Below are 16475 nucleotides of genomic sequence, written 5' to 3'. Positions count from 1 at the left end.
GGGGGGGGATGTGTTCACTTGTTGTAGCTTGCTTTGGTATTGAGCTGTCTGCACAGCGCTGTCCTGCTGCTTTCCTAAACAGACTTTGAGGAAGAAGAATGTTGATTTTGTTAGAGGGGTGGAGGCGGGTTGCGAAGGTCGCCGAGATTCCCATTTGAAGTGCTGACTCGTGGATACATAGGCAGAGAGACAGGTAGATTCTTCACGCTCGAGCCGTGTCACGGTTTTGTCGGCCGTAGGAACAATGCATGCGCAGCCCAAGGGAACNNACTGATTTCAAAATCGAGGCGCATGCGGAGGAGGTGGGTTTTACTGGGGAGTCGCCTAAGGTATACCTTGATGTGTCTTGACCCAAGATGGCGTAGGCTGCATAGACATGATCCGCTCATACCTACATACATATGTATACGTATATCTTAACCGTGTATAGAGGTTGGCGCTCCTGTCTTGATATATGGGACTTCATATTTCAGGTTGGGCGGCCAGGTACGGCATAGAGAAACAAGCGACTTCCGTTTCCTGGGGGTAGACACTTCTTGCTTTCCCTTGTCTGTAAACGTTTTCAGGAGTAAGAGGTCCTCTCGAAGGTTTCATGGTTTTTTCATGTTCTCATTACCTCTAGTTCATTCGTACGGATGTGCGCGTGACTGGGGCGCCTACGACCCTATGTCACAAGGAAATCAAACTCTTCTTTTCAAATTCATTCAGCTCTGGCGCAAGCATGTGTGATTTGTCTGGAGCGTGAGTGGAGGCATTACAGTGCTTTTCTGTGTGCCATGGCAGTGCTTTTCAACCTTTCTCTGGACAACACCAGGCTTCACGGTCATAGCTACACCTCGTTGTCCTGCGAAGCCGAACAGGACCATGAATTGATTGATTGGCTTCTCAATTTTTCCGGTGTGGCTTCCTCAGAAAAAGGACAAACACAGTAGTGTCATAGTCATAGCTGGGGGTTTGGGGTCAGAGTGAAATACGCTTCACTAGGTAGATCAGGTGAGAGGATACGCGTGAGCGACAGGCGAGTGCTGTGGCTGTCTTTTGGAGCCGCAAGGTTATTCGACAACTTCCCTTTTTTCTCTAGCCTGCACCCCCCCGTTGTCGTCAATAGTATGCCGTGTCTTCCCTCATGCAGTAGAGAGGAGCCGTGGTAAACGGTTCGCAACGGCAGGACGGGCTGAGTCTCTCATAGAACCCGTGTCAGGTTCCCAGTTCCCGCCACAGCAAGTTATACAAATTTGAATCGGACAGTCACCATGCTCGACTGAGCTGGTGTCTTTATCGTCAGTTCTCGGAAGCTCTCAAACGCGGATGAAATGTTGATGAGGCCTGACAGGTTGTTTGGGTGACACGCGAATACCGGAGTATGTGGAACAACACCGCATGCAAGATTGGCTCGATCATTATCAGATACACAGGGATCTCACTGTTAGCCCAAGCGGTGAACTCGTTATTCCGCCGGACCTTTTTCAGTGTGAAGAGAATCAGAGAAAGGCGACCAGTTAGAAAATGTGTCAGAAACAAAGTGGCGTCGTTCTACGTGCTTCAGCTCATGACTCAGCGGTCGCAGTTCCTCCGGAGAGCAGCTGGTCTTTAACTGAAGTTTTGATGTCCTTGAGAGAGCTTCCACTCTGTAGAGACAGCAGCGGAGACTCAGTAAAGTGACAAACTCTCTCTCTCTTAGCAGTGACCGTTGGTGGCAGCCGTACTGGATTCTCTGCCAGCCGGACCAACAGTGGAGCCCAAGAGCTGCACCCTCTTCCTCTGCGGTCTAACTTTGTCGGATGCCGAGGAACACTGTAGGCACACGGCTCGGGGTGCAGGGCGTTCATGCATTGTGTAAATTCGTACTCCCGATCAACCACTCTTACACATGCCGGCCTGGGGCCCTTCGTTTCTTCTCACTGGTAGAGGACGCTGCCGGTACCGCCTGTTGGCAGTCACGTCATCAACTGCAAGCCTGTGCTTCACAGCGAAGTGGGCTTGGGCTTCCCCAGCAACTACAAACCCGGGTAAGAAGTTCTGCAGGTGTAAACTGCGATGGTTTTGGAGAGGAAAAGGCTCACATGCACGGTCACTCGGATTTTGTCTTTGAGCTTGTCCTCCAGCGTAGAAAGCAGAAGGTCGTTGATGCTGTACCCGTGCTGGATAACTTGAGCAGTCTGAAGTCAACAACCGAACAAGGCGAACCGGGTACTGACATCTGTAAACTCGTCCTAGTCGACGGGCAACAGAAAAGCATTCGTTTCCACCGGGCCTAAGATATCCTGGTGCACAGATTCAAAATGGGCGGACACGCTTTTGAACGTGGCTAGCTTGTGGGGAACTCCGACTGACCCTCGTCAGCTCCTTTTTTATTGAGTCTAAGAAGTCTACTTCCAACGGTGGATCACTATCCAGGTCAGCACAAGTCGACTGTCCCATTTCGGCTCCTCAGCAATCGCAGAGTACAGCTCGTGTGGAAGGCACTCCTTCCTGAACGAGTGTCTGTGGCCTTCATGGCCCGCCGAGTTGCACACATCTGCAAAGGCTGGCTTGTCCAAATTTTCTTTGACGAAGAGTCGGTTCGTTTTTTGAAACCTACCGAAAGACCGAGGGTTTTGACAAGGTGGGAGGAGCAACCAAATTCTGGAAATGCGCACGCCGGGACGTCCACTAATAGAAGGCCTGCAACACGTTGAGGAGACACCGAAGAAATGACCCTTCCGTACGTTGCAACAGTGATCTAGATTCAACATCGGCGGGTGTGCCCAGTAGCCACTGTACTTGAACAGGAAGCAAATCATTTCCCTTGTTGTCAGCACTACAACAACGGGGAATGGAAGCGACTTGTTCTGTTTAGTTTGTTGAATTCTAATCCCTCTATGAGACGCGTTTTTGCATATGATCACAGTGCAATGTCATACTTCGTCTACCAGTACCTTCTGCACCAGTCAGAAACCAGTTGTGGGCGCTTGAGCTTCGCGAATGTATGCGATGATAAGCGCAAACCAGCCGTACCTTGGATTTGGCAGACTTGTTTCAACTGAAGGAGCTGCTCAAAAACCCCAGAGCTGGTTGGGTCTAGTGGCTGCAGACATCGGAGAACTCACGTGACCCGTAACCTCAATCTCGACTACTGTTACTAGTCTGCAATTGCGGGACCCTGCTAAAGCACTCTGGCGGCCTTACGAGTGACTGCCGCTCAACATGGAACACTTCACCTGGCATGCGTATCTTCTTACTCCAGCGTACACGCAGTGTGACAATGTGCTGGCCCTATGTCGTACGTGTTCAGTGAGATGCCTCCCCCTGCCGTCTCCGGAAATGGCCCAAGCTCTGAGCGTGGGGTGACGACATTCATCCGCGGCTGCTCATAACCCGGTAGGGACGAAGAGTTCCCTGTTAGCTTCGCTGGAGCAGCAATTGCTTGGACATCACGGTAGGGAGCGCAGCGACACTGTCGAGCTAAACAGGGCACCCGTGCTGTGAGGGCCCTGCAACGGAAATTCGGTTCCCACCTGCCTCCTACCGCGTAGGACCCAAACCAGGCGTTCGAGTCGTTACTTTCTACCCGCGAGAAGGTAGCCATTCGAAGCCGACGTCAGGGAACGCCACCACTTTTGCGGAGGCCAGCCTCACATACCGCAAACGGAACTCCGCATATGAGGACGTCTTTAGCCGAGTGGCGGTCAAGTTCAGCTGCGACTAAAGACATGACGTCGGCGTTCTGGGCACGGTGCGAGACGATATCGCGGTGGCCGAAGGCCGCCTGAGGGAAGTGCAGAGAAAAGCAGCGGTATTTTGCGGGTAGGCGAATAGGTGATCCACTCCGTATTGCATGCCTTGAACAGCGCCGCCAGACGGGCTGAACTGAGAAGAGGCGGCCTTGAGACCGAGCCTGGGGGTGAAAGGATTGGGATATGCAACTACTGATACGAGTGCGGCGAACCTGAGTACAGGGTTTCTTTGCTTGCGACAGAGTACCCCATAACTAGATTGTCCGTCCCGCGACACGTCCGAAATCATGAATAACAAAGCCGGGAAAGTTTCGTTAAGTCGGGAACCAGGCGCGCAGAAGTGTCGGCTTGTGTTGTCGGAGCGACCCAGGGCCTTCACTGCGAAGACGTACCAGGTCCTGGAAAACTTCTTCCTTTGGAGTGGAATTGTTCTGAGTAGCTGCGTCCAAGGAGAAGGCGAACAAAGCGTTTGAGGAGTTTAGCATAACTTCTGTTCAGATACCTGGTCTCCGAACCGATGACGCATACTCAGCAGAAGTGGATACGTATGACGACGCGAAAACACACCAGGGAAGACGCCGAGTCTGAGTGAACAACTGTCCATGGCGTCAGTGAGTACTGTCACATTCTTTATCCCCGTCACGAAGAACCACCAGCTGTAAAGATGACGAGCTTCTTGAAGACTAAACTTGTCACAGGCAGACCTGACACTGATATACACCAGCTGAATGCAAAGAGCTTCTCCCCACTGCATCTCTCTCAGACGGGTAGCACGCAGGCATGGCTGACAGCAGGTTCGGAGGTGAACGAACGGCGTGAGTGCAGCCCTGGACGTGAATCCAAAGAACTCTTACCGGGGTTGTACAACTGGCCGGCGTCAATGACGATGCACCGTCGTTTTTTTGCGACGAGTGCACACAGTTCCTTGGTAAGCTCACGGCTCAAGTGAGCACTCGGGAAAACAATGACTCTAGGGGAGAACTGCTTCTTCACTGCTTCCTTCATGGAAAGAGCCGTCCCATCGATCTTGATGAGCATATCCTTTTCTTCGAAGTGGCGCCCCAGAGCCTCTGCGGAAAGAACAGAAACGCCCTTGTAATCTGCCCGGTCACCGGTGGACCGTGCGCGTAGATCGTTAGTTCAGACACGTACCTTCTGCTGCAATCCATATACCGCTGTCAGAGCGGCTATACTAGCCTTGCCTGCAGTTCACTGTAGCTGTTCAACTGACGGTAAACGAGCACAGACTCCTTTAGGACAGCCCTGTCCTGCCGGTGCACAGGAATGCTGCAGCCCTCTCAGGAGTTCCGAAGCGGGCTCACCTACACGTCGCATTTTGCTTAATGTCGTGGCTCAGTCCGGTAATGTAACTGCCCCTGACTGTTTCCCGATGTGCTCGCAAACGGTCGGTCGTTGTACATATCCAGTCCGACATAGTTACACTGGACTGAGTGCGGGACCACGATGGAAGCTGCCTGGCACATTGTGGCAGCTCGCACGACTAGAGCGCAGCGGTGTGAGCAGCAGTCGTGAGTGGGCCGACCTTCTCTGACGTAGTAGCCATTGAGCTCCTGCTCGAGCTCATCCAAGTCAACACCTGCCTGCTCTTCATCGTCTTGGAGTCGGTTTAGCACTGTCTGAACAACAGAGGCATAACAGACACGTCTGCGGGACTGGCGCGGGGGAAGCAAGAGATGCAACACAGAGGGAAATCGACACGCTTTCCCTTTTTTTTCGCATGACACACGGTAGCAACACTGATTTTCTCTCAGTATCCCGCTGCAACTTCGCCCCTTCGCGATCCACTAGATGTTTCCGAAGCGCGGTGAGCCGCGCGATAGTATGCATACTCAATCCGCCCGTACCTCGAGGTTCATGGTCACTTGCACGTACTTCCGAAGCTTGACACCGTGCTTGACGAAGGCTAGAGCCTGGAAGAAGAAAGTGCTTAGGCAGGCCCCTGTTCATAGTGGTTTGAGCAAGTCCGTCTTGCAGGAAAACTAGCACGCAACAGGGCTCAACTGCTATACTGCGATCTTCTTCCAGGCCGACATGACAATGCAAAAACTGTTCCTCTATGTTGCAGCCGGTCTTGGCCCCGCGCGCGATGCGCGAGGCGGGCAGCGAGCACCTTGCCTCGAGGAAGTTTCTCGTAAACTTGTGTGAGGCGTCTTCTCTAAACTTGTTGATCACAGCCAGGGACTCTGACCGGCAATTACGAGTGTGCGATTGCCTGTAGGTCGGACGTTCCCTACTTGCAAGCTGTGTCCTCAGTTCACGCACCCCTAACGAAAATTGTGTGATCTGTGCACCTGGTCCATCGTTTGTGGGTATCCCCTGAGCACGCAGCCAGAGCCGCGGATATCTGGGTCTGCCGCTAGAGCCCTTGCAAGGAGAGATGCCATGAACTCTGGGTCTTCCATTGTCTGCGTCCCTTTCTTGGATGCGGCGGTTGCTTTTGTGGTCTGCTTGACAGACTCCAGCAGGTTCTCTGCAGTTCAAAAACCGGAATATACAACCTAGTTGATGGGTATCGCTCAAGATGGTTGTAGGGGCACTGGGGTTTCAGATGTGCAAGCCTCTATGCAACAGCGTGCTGCGACTGCCTCAGCAAGAAGTGAAAGGGAGCTTCGGGGCGCAATAAAGCCAAACGGCGTTCGGCGTCCGTAGAACTAGTCAGCACCTAGGCGGCCTCTCACACTACTCAGCACTGCGCGTCTGCTCTTCGCGTTCACGAGGGACTGACCGCCCGTGGATCACAAGGTGTCAGCAGTTAACCGAAGACGTAGAGTGTCCTGGAAGTGCCGCTGTCCCTGCCAGGTGGGAAGCGAGCGCAAAACTGCGTGCGAACACACCCATGTTCGGCAGGATCTTGTACCCGAAGGTCTCCGCGAGGGCTTCCGCCACCGGCTCTGTAGGAACTCCTGGGGGGGCAACCACCGCCACCACCTCTGGCAGCGTCGTCCTGCAAAAAAAAAGACCCAACCCGAGCGAGTGTAGTATCCGCGACGCTCAATCCAGGTGGCTTACAGTCCTCTGACTCCGCAGCAGAAGGAAACAAGAGAACAGAATCACCTGAAGTTAAGTGGTCAAGAACGGTGCATCATGTCTCTTTCTCGGGCGCTCCAGAGCTAATGAGTCTCCCGGAAGCAGGGGCCGTCCTTCTTCAGGCACGGCGAACTACGCAAAAGCAGCACTTGACCAGCTTCCAGGAGGAGGGTCTGACGTACTGTAAGTGTCCATTTAGCCCGGGCTTTTGGAGTGGGTCCCTTCACCACGTACCTCATCACTTCTCGCGCCAAGTCTTCAGGTGTCGAATCGTCCCTATCCTTAACTTCTATGACCTTCAGCTGCACGCACGTCGCATGGGCTGTCCCGCCTTCGCGGAATGAGGCTTCTAGCCGATGGAACCAAGGCATGAAAATTGCGCCAGGCTGCAAGGGTACCTCGCATGTCTCCTTACCCGACTTGCAAAGAATTTGCTGAGGGTCTTTACAAAGAGAAGATGCTCGTGGGGATCTTTCTCTGTACCTGCTACCGTGTCTGCAAAGAAAAAGTGCATCGGGACGCACACGAGACTAAGGCGAAAGCTGGCTTCCCCGCTCAGGCTTGCTGCCGTATAGAAACCGCACAGTAGCCTTCTCGGTGCCATGATTTTCTCACTCGCAGAGCTGCGGAGGAATATCTCCGAGTATCCATTGTGGCACTAGACAGGTGATGTGAAAGCCTGATTGCTACGAATCAAGTAATACACGGTCACGGGAGTCTACCCGGATCCTGCCCCAGTCCCGGACGATCATCGTGTTGATACAGCTCGGGTTGCTGTGGCCGCGAAAAGACAGGGACCCAAATCCAGGTCATGAGCATTCTCTCTGTAGCTTAACCTTGGGCCGAGCTAGGGCGATGACTGACCCAAATGAGAAAAGCCCCGGACACGAACAACGCTGTCAATATCCAGGTGTTCCGAGAGCTGGTGGAATTCTTGCTCGCCCCATGAACTCGGCAGGTTGACAAGGACGGCTGATGATTTCCGTGTGTCGGTGAAGAGCTTCCTTAGAGCAGCTAGTAATGGGCGAACCCCCCCTTCCTTCTGAAGGGCGAAAGCAGACAGAATTCACTGTCAGGACAGCATACTTTTGAGATGGCTTCGTAGTGAAACTACAAGCCATTTTGTGTGTGGCAGCTACTTTAGTCTATACAGACAGGGAAAACGGGCGCTGGGAATAAAAAAGGATGCCAGCGCTATCTGCGTAATGTAAGCAGGGTCCCCGAGCAATGTGATAACCAGGCCGCAATGTATCCCGCGCCAGCCGGAGAGGTCCCCCTAGTAATCTGGACTGGCAAGAAGCGTTCAGCAAGAACCACGCATGAGCTCAAGTTTCCTCCTTGTGTCAGGGAAAAATCAGCATTCCCCACTTTAATCCCTTGAGCTCCTGCTGGGCGGCCGGTTGAGGCTTGTAGTCTCTGTACCTGTAGCTGCTGGCCGAGGGGCGTTTTATTGGTTATCTCGTAGGAAACCAGCCTGGAGCAGTCCGCGAAGAGTGAGTGCTTGCATAGTCTGGATAGCGTCAGTCCAAGGCTTTCAGTGTCGTATCCAAGAGGACCGACGACAACTGTAATGCGAGGCCGGGAGATCTTCAAGACAAGATCAAGAAGTCGGCTGCTGGTGCTTGATGCGGTCTGGGCTAACGGACATTCCCTGAGGAAACTGCAGTTTATAGTCTGGAGCGCACCTCTTGCCTGATGGAAAAAGGGACAGACGACGCGCTGGGTGTCTCTTTTCTTCGTAGGTGACTATTGGAAGCGCCCTCCTTCTCCATGCGGTCCCGAAGGGACCGCGTAAGAGCCCGGACAGTAGAAACCTACCTCCAGATTTGAAAAGACAGCAGCCATGTCTCGGGACTGGTAGGCTTTTGTTTTAGTCTCACGCGCCTTCAGCGAGAGAGCCTGTGGGGTGACCTGACTGGTTGCAAGAGCCTTGAGAGTTGATTTTGACGCCTCTATCCTAATTGCTCGGACGGAACAGGGGACCTGAAAGTAGGAGAAGAATTTGCTACCTGAGCCCTTTCCGTCTTTACTGCTAACCCGTCGGCAGGGAAAGCCTTTGCGGTCCTCCTCACGAAGGGTACCGTTTCACAGGCAAACTCCCATCTTCACCACTGGCCCGAAATCCCAGAGAGGTTTCACTGGCAACACTGTTGGTGCGCTGTTTAGCTCACTCACTTTTTCCTCAACAAATCTCATTTGCTTAAGGGTACGAGGGAACTCGGTGATCAAGAAGTGGTCCTGGCCTACAGGCACGGGCAGAAGCAATCCCGATGCGTAAGCACTGGCTCGCTAGGGCACCGTCTCTCGGTTGGCTGCTCATTCGAGAGGATTATTCCCCCTGATTCTCTCATGTATGCCATTCTTAAGCGTGGCTGATGACCCACCGGCGGCTCTGAGTTCCTTCAACTTATCAATGACGAGCGGGCAGACGATAGAGGCTGCCGGAGTGGCGCCCGACGCAAGCGTCTGGTAGAGAGATGGATTCGTCCGGGAGCTTTCTTGTAGAAGGCTCCGAACGTCTACATGCTTGAATCCAAACCCCTCCTGTAGCTTTGTTGTGATCTCATTTACGTCGATGCCAGGATGGGCAAAGAGGTAAGTCACAGCTGGGAAAAAGAGGTGTCTAATCTCTTGGAATATCTCTGAGGTGGAAGCACTCGCGTCGATTACCTGCACCTGCGCCACCATGTGCCCGCACCCAAGACACGGTGCAGACAGAGGTTCCACGTACGGTACTACGATGCGACGTAATAAAATGTAAGCCAAAAAAGTGCCCTTCTTCACTTCCTTGACGGGGTTTTGACACGCCAGCTTTCTACTGGTTCGTATAGCCCCGTGTGGCTTCTTCTTGTGGTCCGTAGTAGTCACAGCTATCTTCCCGTCAATCCAGGAGAAAGGAGTGCTTTCCAGGCCTCGTCAGCTCATAGGCACATTGTAGCCTCTCCGGGTTCTAGTCCCAAACGTGCACCCCTGGACTGAAGTCAGCAGATTCGACCCTGTTTACGTGAGTACTGGGACATAGTCGTCGCCGTGTACCTTCCCAATCCTCTGATAGTGGGCCTTTATATCCGCGACGTGATCCAGACTGTTATTCACTTGTTCTTCTAGATCTGTCACGTCATCTGAACGACAGCCACAGTTGGCAGGCGTTTCTCGAGGATTGCAAAAACACACTACCCCACACGCAAACAGTACAACTGGGGAGTCCGTCCGCGCGACGGAGGCTTACCGTCCGATGTCATCTCCGCGCGGGAAAGGATGACCTCTCTTGGGCAATCAAGAACTATGGTAAACTCCGGAGGACCGAGCTCTTTGTCAAAATACTCGGCCTGCTCGAGCGTATATATCTGGTCAGCGACCACAAAGCGGGTCACAGCTTCTTTTGCTGCAAAAGCCCTTTTCCACACTTTTGACTGGAGCGTTAGGGGCGGTGTCAGATTGCCACGCATCAGCGGCTCAAGAAGTTGCCCAACTGCCGACTTCGAGGCGATTTCTTTGTTGGCAAGGTCGTCTGTGGGGGCGGCAGAACATAACGGGCAACACGGCAGTTCATATTAGGTGCTTTCTGACACGTGCGGGTAAGCGCATACATAAACGTGTCTGGACCGGCGCCGTGCTAACAGTGCTCAGGAAATACTTCCTTGTTGCGACTGCTTAGCCATATGCTGCGGGAGAATCAGCCTGGACCAGCGGTGTGCGTCTCGGTCACTGCCGGAGTTGTTATCCACGCATCTGAATGCTCTGGGCAGCCCGGCTGGTTGAGGCAAAAGCCGTTGCCTGTAGCCCCTCTTCCTCCTCCCATGGAAGTCCAACAGTACTGTTGTCACGCTTGCTTGGGGTGAGTCACATACTGAAAGATAAACTGCAATATCCTGTCTCTTCAGCAATCTTTTTTGCCAGAGTCTTCTTTCCAGAAAGGGGGCCACCGACAAGCCTAACATAGGTGTATGGCCTGTTCGTTGGAGGGTCTAAGATTATATGCGGTGCCTGCTGCCCTGGCTCGACGGTGATGATCCTGTTCTTTGAATGTTCTGAGGAAAAAAATGAAGAGCACACGCGAAACAGTTACAGCAGCGAAAGACAGAGGCGCCTGTCTGCCAACCACACGACGGCGACTCCGGTGTCGTCTGGCCAGGCTCGATGCCACCGTACGAGGTATCCCTTTCTGGTATGAACTGCTGCTTGGCAGTGCTCTGGGTTCGATACGTCGACATGTGCTTGTCCTCTGCGGCCGCGACAGCTCTTGTAACAGTCCAGACAAGCCCCGTCCTGGCCGAGCAGGACGGGGCTTGTCTGGCCTGTGACAACGGTCACGTAGCGTTTCTCGGTGTTCGGCCGCACTGAGGCAGCAGAAACAACTCAGAACAGTTCTCACCGGGGGGCTCGACGGCAAGCCGGGGGGCGTCTTCTGGTTTTGCTGAGTTTCTTTCCAGCCAGTCGGCTAACCACGAGATCGCATCAAGGCCAAGAGGCTTCACAGCGCACATCTCCTCGAGACCTCTAGAATTCAGCGAAAACGGCAAAAGTTCAGTGGAGCGCAGCCAGATGACCCAAGAAAAGTATCGCAACAGAAAATCTGTACGGGCGCGGCGGATTGTGGCAACGCGGCCCTATTGCCCTCTGTAGCATCCTGGCGCTTTGGGAGCGGGTTGGAAAAGGGGCGAAGCATCGCCTTGACTAAGAGGCCAGATCCCTACTTCCTCCCCCTATGTGAGACTTGTGGTGTGCCGCCGTTCTGTGCTCATGCCTACTTCGATATGAGCAGCTGAAGCGTAGGAGTCACGCCATCCTGGCTCGGAGGGGTGCTGTGGACAGTAGCACACCACAATCATGGAGGCATTCACGACTGTTCCTGCACATGCAGTGTTTCGGCGACAAGAAATGTTTAATTTTGTGCCTGCTCTGTCAGGGCCATCATTTGTCAAACATCGGCGCGAGCTTACTGCTCAATTTGTCTGCCAAAAGCGGCGCGTTTGCAAAAAATGTAGTCGTGTGTGTAGTCAGTGGTTGGCACGGGGTACAGTGGCACCTCCGAGAAGAAGAAAGAAATGGACTGCTCCGCCGAAACAGCTGAGTCCGACGCATGGACAACGTTGCGGAGCTTGTCTGTTGCGAAACGACCTCTCAAGCTCTTCTTTCGCGGCGCCGCACCCATGTCGGATCTTTTTCCAACCATATCAGTCCAGACGCGAACCGCGCCAACCCGCATAAGGATGAGCACCATTACAGGGCGGCTCATCATGTACTGGACGAGATCGTTGAAGTAAGGCTTGTCCTTGTGTACCTGAATGGTCACCGCACGTTGCGGGACTGGAGAGCTTATTAACGATTGGACTGCTGCCTCCCAGGCACTCGGCTTCCGCAGAAGTATGTACGGACGGCCGCAAATGGGCAAATTTCAAGTGCTGTTGCGGCGAGGCTTATTCTCTTGTGCGTCGTCGTCTCGCTGTGGGCTTTTCTGCCTTCCTGCGAGGCAGAGGGTTCCAGTGGCTGGTGTCTCGTCACCATGTTAGAAAGAGTGAGGGCAATCCTGGTCAAAGAATGACTGTTACACAGTAGCAGCCTCAGCGCACAAACATGCTTGTGGCTCTGCCAGCTTCCTGCCCAGTTCAGCCGTCCTCAACTACTTCTTCCCGCCAGTCGGGGCGCACCGAGTTCTAGCTCGGTTGTAAATCCATTCTTACGTCTGCATTGTCATCGTACCAAGCCTCAAGAGAAGCCTGCACCTGGTGGCGCACGAGACGGCGGATCTCTCCGTACCTGGTAAAGATCCAAAACTCTTTCTTTTTCTAGAAGCACCTCTTTCTGGCTCACGATCTGGAGTCTGTTGTTTCTGATTTCCTCGAGAATAGCACACCTGACGGAATCCTCCATTCCCTCTGGCTTGATAATGCCGAAGGTTCTCTCGAGATCGAAATCATGATTGTCGAAGAAGATAAAAGCTTCTCTCTCGACTCTTTCGGCGCAGTCGGACCCGTGCTAGTCATCACAACCCAAAGCCAACAGTCGACGGATCCGAAAAATTAAGCAGCAGTATTGGACGTGATGTACCAAGTCAGCTAAGCTACCCCCGATGCTTTTTAGGGCACATAACCAGTCGAGGCTGAATAAGCAATACCATACTCACGAATCTCCAGCCTATCCCTGAAGCACCGCCCCTCTGCAACTATGCCACCTCTTTCAGTTCGCAGCCGAGTCCGCGGTTCGTGCTGTAAGCCAACCCCTTTGGGAACTGATATGCATCCGGCACAACGCTTGGAACTTACAACAGCATTCCTTGTAGAATCCGTTCCGAACCGAGCACGGAGGGTCCATTTTCCCACACGTCTCGCGAAGTTCGAGTCAGTTGGACCACAGAGTAGCCGCCACCTCCGTATGGCTGCTCGCCCTTCAAGAACCATTGCAACTGGACAGGCAATCAGACTTCGCGAGCCAAGCGAGTGAAACACCAGCGAAAGAAGCCTGCTTTGTAAGCAACTCCACGCAGCGCTCTAAAACCCAACTGAAGCTAGCAAAAGCCCCACAAGCTGCGCCGTGGTGAGCCACAAAGCACACTTCCCTACAAACGGATCGCGGCTTTCACTTTCGTTTGCCACCTACTGGGGAGCTGTTCTGCTCCTGCTCCTGTGTACGAGCGACTTCCGGAAGAGCATTCTACGCTATCAGAAACTCTGTCCGTATTTTGACGCCGAGAAGCGGTGACGCAGAAGGTCCCCACCACACCGGACAGACCTGCGAGAACGAGGGTCCTTCCGCGAGCGAACGACGGCACTTGAGAAGACTGGAGTGCCAACCGACATGTGGTGACGACAGCCGTGTCCGCGACAGTCTCCTGTTTTTCTGAGCTATGTTTTGAAGACTAACAGAAATGGACACCGTTCCAGTCATACCTACTCCATCCGGTCCGGTGACGAGCTGCCGCAGTTCTTCAAAGAAAGGCTGCGTATGTTGATAACACAGACAGAGAAACCCCCGTTGTCAGTAGTCACTCTGTCTACTGCCCTGAACCTCCACCTGTTCGTGGCCGTAAGAGAATCGGCCGCCTTGAGTAGAGAACAGTCAACAACTGGAGAATATCCTTGTAGGCCACGCTGCCAGAGTAACTAGCTTGATAAGAGTATCGCCCTCAACAGAGTAACAGTTGAGGGGGATGAAGTGCGTGCTCCTTTGGCTTGGGCTACCGAGTTTCTGTATGGTGAAGAGACTGCCTCAGCTGCAGCTAACCTGTTTCGAGTGTTCTTCATACAGCGCCTGAAAGGTTGCTTCGGTGACTTGGACGTGTTTTCGGCATATAATCAGTAGACCGGCATCAAGGATCTCGTCCTCGATCTGTTGACACACACCGGCCGCCACGGCGTCCGGCTTTATTAGCGCAAACGTCCTCTCCACCGGGCACTTGTCCACTGAGAACAACGGTTGACTCAGAACGCATACGCCCGCGCTGGATGGATTTTCCTCAAACACCCTGCACCAGGGTATCCGGGGCTCGTGCCTCGACAGGCCTCGTACTCTTGTCATGAAACCTCTCTGTCCTCCCAGCCACTCACCCTGCGGTGTGTTGACGTGTTTTCATTCTTCAGAAGAGGGCCTTTGTTCGGTGGAAGGCTCCATTTGTTGAGCCAGGCAGCGGTGAAGAGCCGGTGTGTGGGCCAACTGTGGTTGGTGACAGCACTCTACCTCTTGCTATCGTATCAGTCCGCCGTTACTTACAGCAAGGAAAGAAGAATTCCACTTCGCGTTGGAAGGCCCAGTCGCACGAACTGCAGTGGAATCCCAAGGAGGATTCGCTTTCGACAAAAAGAGCCCGCAGACTGCACAAGGGCAGGACAGGGGAGAAAACACTACCGCGTGTCGGCGAAGCAGGCGCAGAAGGAGAAAGCAGTGGCAGAGCCACCGACTGCCTGCTAGCAAAAGATCACCTAGCTGAAAGTGACCTACTTTGTATTCCCCGCGGCCTCTGCTTCCTTGGCTTGTTCCAGCGACTCCGGCCCTACAAACTCTCTCAGTCTGGCCGCAGTGCGACCCTTTGGGTGCTGTATCACCTGGAGCCTGACGTAACCGGAGCATACTTGATCCAGAAATTCTGATCGCTCCTGGCTCGCAGGAGTTTCCTGGAAAAATGTCTCGGCTTCTTCCTGAATGTGAAACCCATTCACATTCCGAGCAGAAGCATTGACTGGCTCGCTCTTTTCCAAGATTACTCAAGGCCCGCGGGGGCGTCTGCCTTCTGCGCGGCTGTTCCCGAAAGTTGACCTCTAGTGTGCACCCCCGGCATGTCTGTTACTGCCGAAAAGCAAGAAGAAAGCGTGCTGCAACCCAGACAGTGAAAGGCTCGAAGGATGCTGGTTGGGTCATCGCTTTCAGTCGTCCTGCAAACCCCGGCGAATGCCTCTCTATCATGAGAGACTCAGGCGCACTGTTCTCCTTATGTGACTCCCCGTGTACGCTACGAGGGGTACTTGCTCGTTTTAGACGAAACAGCCCAGGAGGGTGTGAGCCGTGTCTTCGGTTGGACGTAGGCGGTAAACCGAGAGGAACGCCAACGGATATACGCAGCGGAACACGTGGAGCGGACCCCTTCTCTGATGATTTCCAAGACCGTTGGAACAAGATCGAACAACCACGGCTGACTCACGTGGGTGAAGCAGAACTCTTTCTCCCTTATAATGTCAAAATCCTGGTCAAGTAGGGCGTCGACTACTGACGGCAGCTGTCGGACCGAGACGCACAGGGGAACGAGCAGGACAGGGGAAGATCGGTTAAATCGCGTGGCTCGATTTGGCTTTGGCACACTCTGCTACGGATTGAGCTAGTTTCGCAGGAAGGTAAGTTAAGGGAAGGTAGGCACACTGTGCGGCCCCAGCCAAGGTCCCCTCTCGTCGCCCCTAGTAAAGCTCGTTCCCCCGCCTCCTCGCCCGAAAGACTTTGCAAGGAACGACATCTGTTCAGGAGGTAGGTTTCTTTGTTGCCGTTGTCCCCATGTGATCCGTACTTTTTCCGCTCGAACAACGTCGGGCAGGACGATCAGAAGAGACCCATCTCCTCTATGCGTGACAGCCATTTTGCTGTCTCGATTCAAAAGCACATTGGGGGCTAGCCGTTCGTGTCCGGGTCAGAGCAGGAGGTGCAGCCTCGAGCCTTCGTCTCCGTCGCCGCCTCAAGGCTCGTTAAAGCATTTCGGGAGTTCGCTGTCCCGAAGTGCCACTGAACCCGTATGGCGAGTCCGTTTACACCGTAGCCCGCCAGAGTCTCCCTTGGCAAGGCGTCGCGATGGGGGAATTTCTACTCACAGAGGATACGACACTACGAGGGAGTGCCTTCGAGGATCGGGAATTGTTTGCCTCAGCAAAGCAACGCCTGCCGGGCAAACTTAGACCGGTCAACGGGCACTGGCGCAGCCCACTGGCGGCTAGGATAGAGGCCCGCTAACTGTGGAAAAAAAGATGAGCGGCACTTGTGCCGTTCCTTCTATTTTCTGACAGGCAAACACTTTGTAACCCTACATGTGCTTCCCGGGAAGTGATGGCCGATACCCGTTCTACTTGTGAACAGCAACGCGTCCCCCGCAGAAAGGAAGAGTCCAGGCCCGGCGGAGACCTTGAATGGAAAAGAGTCCACAAGCAACGCCGTCACCGGCCAGGTTCTGCTAGAGTAAAGGGCTTTTTTCTTTTTTCCCGGCCATTGCCAGATGCGCAGCAGTGACTTGCCCCC

General features: G+C 53.7%; 2 protein-coding genes across 2 annotated transcripts; both read right to left on the bottom strand.

Annotated features, from left to right (window-relative positions):
- Window positions 1-1997: 1997 nt before the first annotated feature.
- CSUI_001757 (mgc78790 related) lies at window positions 1998-3067 on the bottom strand (the record flags this gene model as incomplete). Its single annotated transcript, XM_068061962.1, has 3 exons — window positions 1998-2159; window positions 2582-2664; window positions 2998-3067. Coding segments are annotated over 3 exons (315 nt in total), but the record flags the coding sequence as incomplete, so codon positions are not given.
- Window positions 3068-4570: 1503 nt separating this feature from the next.
- Window positions 4571-15825, bottom strand: CSUI_001756 (nucleoside diphosphate; the record flags this gene model as incomplete). The annotated part of the gene is made up of 18 exons (XM_068061961.1): window positions 4571-4786; window positions 5260-5353; window positions 6572-6681; window positions 7180-7259; window positions 8940-9007; window positions 9149-9440; window positions 9801-9886; window positions 9994-10275; window positions 10616-10795; window positions 11140-11264; window positions 11516-11569; window positions 11708-12048; window positions 12525-12743; window positions 12986-13226; window positions 14011-14205; window positions 14703-14899; window positions 15400-15474; window positions 15757-15825. 15 exons carry the CDS (start codon window positions 15823-15825, stop codon window positions 7251-7253), a joined length of 2433 nt encoding a protein of 810 aa, XP_067926057.1. The 3' UTR covers window positions 4571-4786; window positions 5260-5353; window positions 6572-6681; window positions 7180-7250.
- Window positions 15826-16475: the final 650 nt, after the last annotated feature.

This window comes from Cystoisospora suis (genome assembly GCF_002600585.1).
Source record: "Cystoisospora suis strain Wien I chromosome Unknown contig_705, whole genome shotgun sequence".
Classification (NCBI taxonomy): Eukaryota; Apicomplexa; class Conoidasida; order Eucoccidiorida; family Sarcocystidae; genus Cystoisospora; species Cystoisospora suis.
This window is presented reverse-complemented; position numbering and strand designations above follow the sequence as displayed.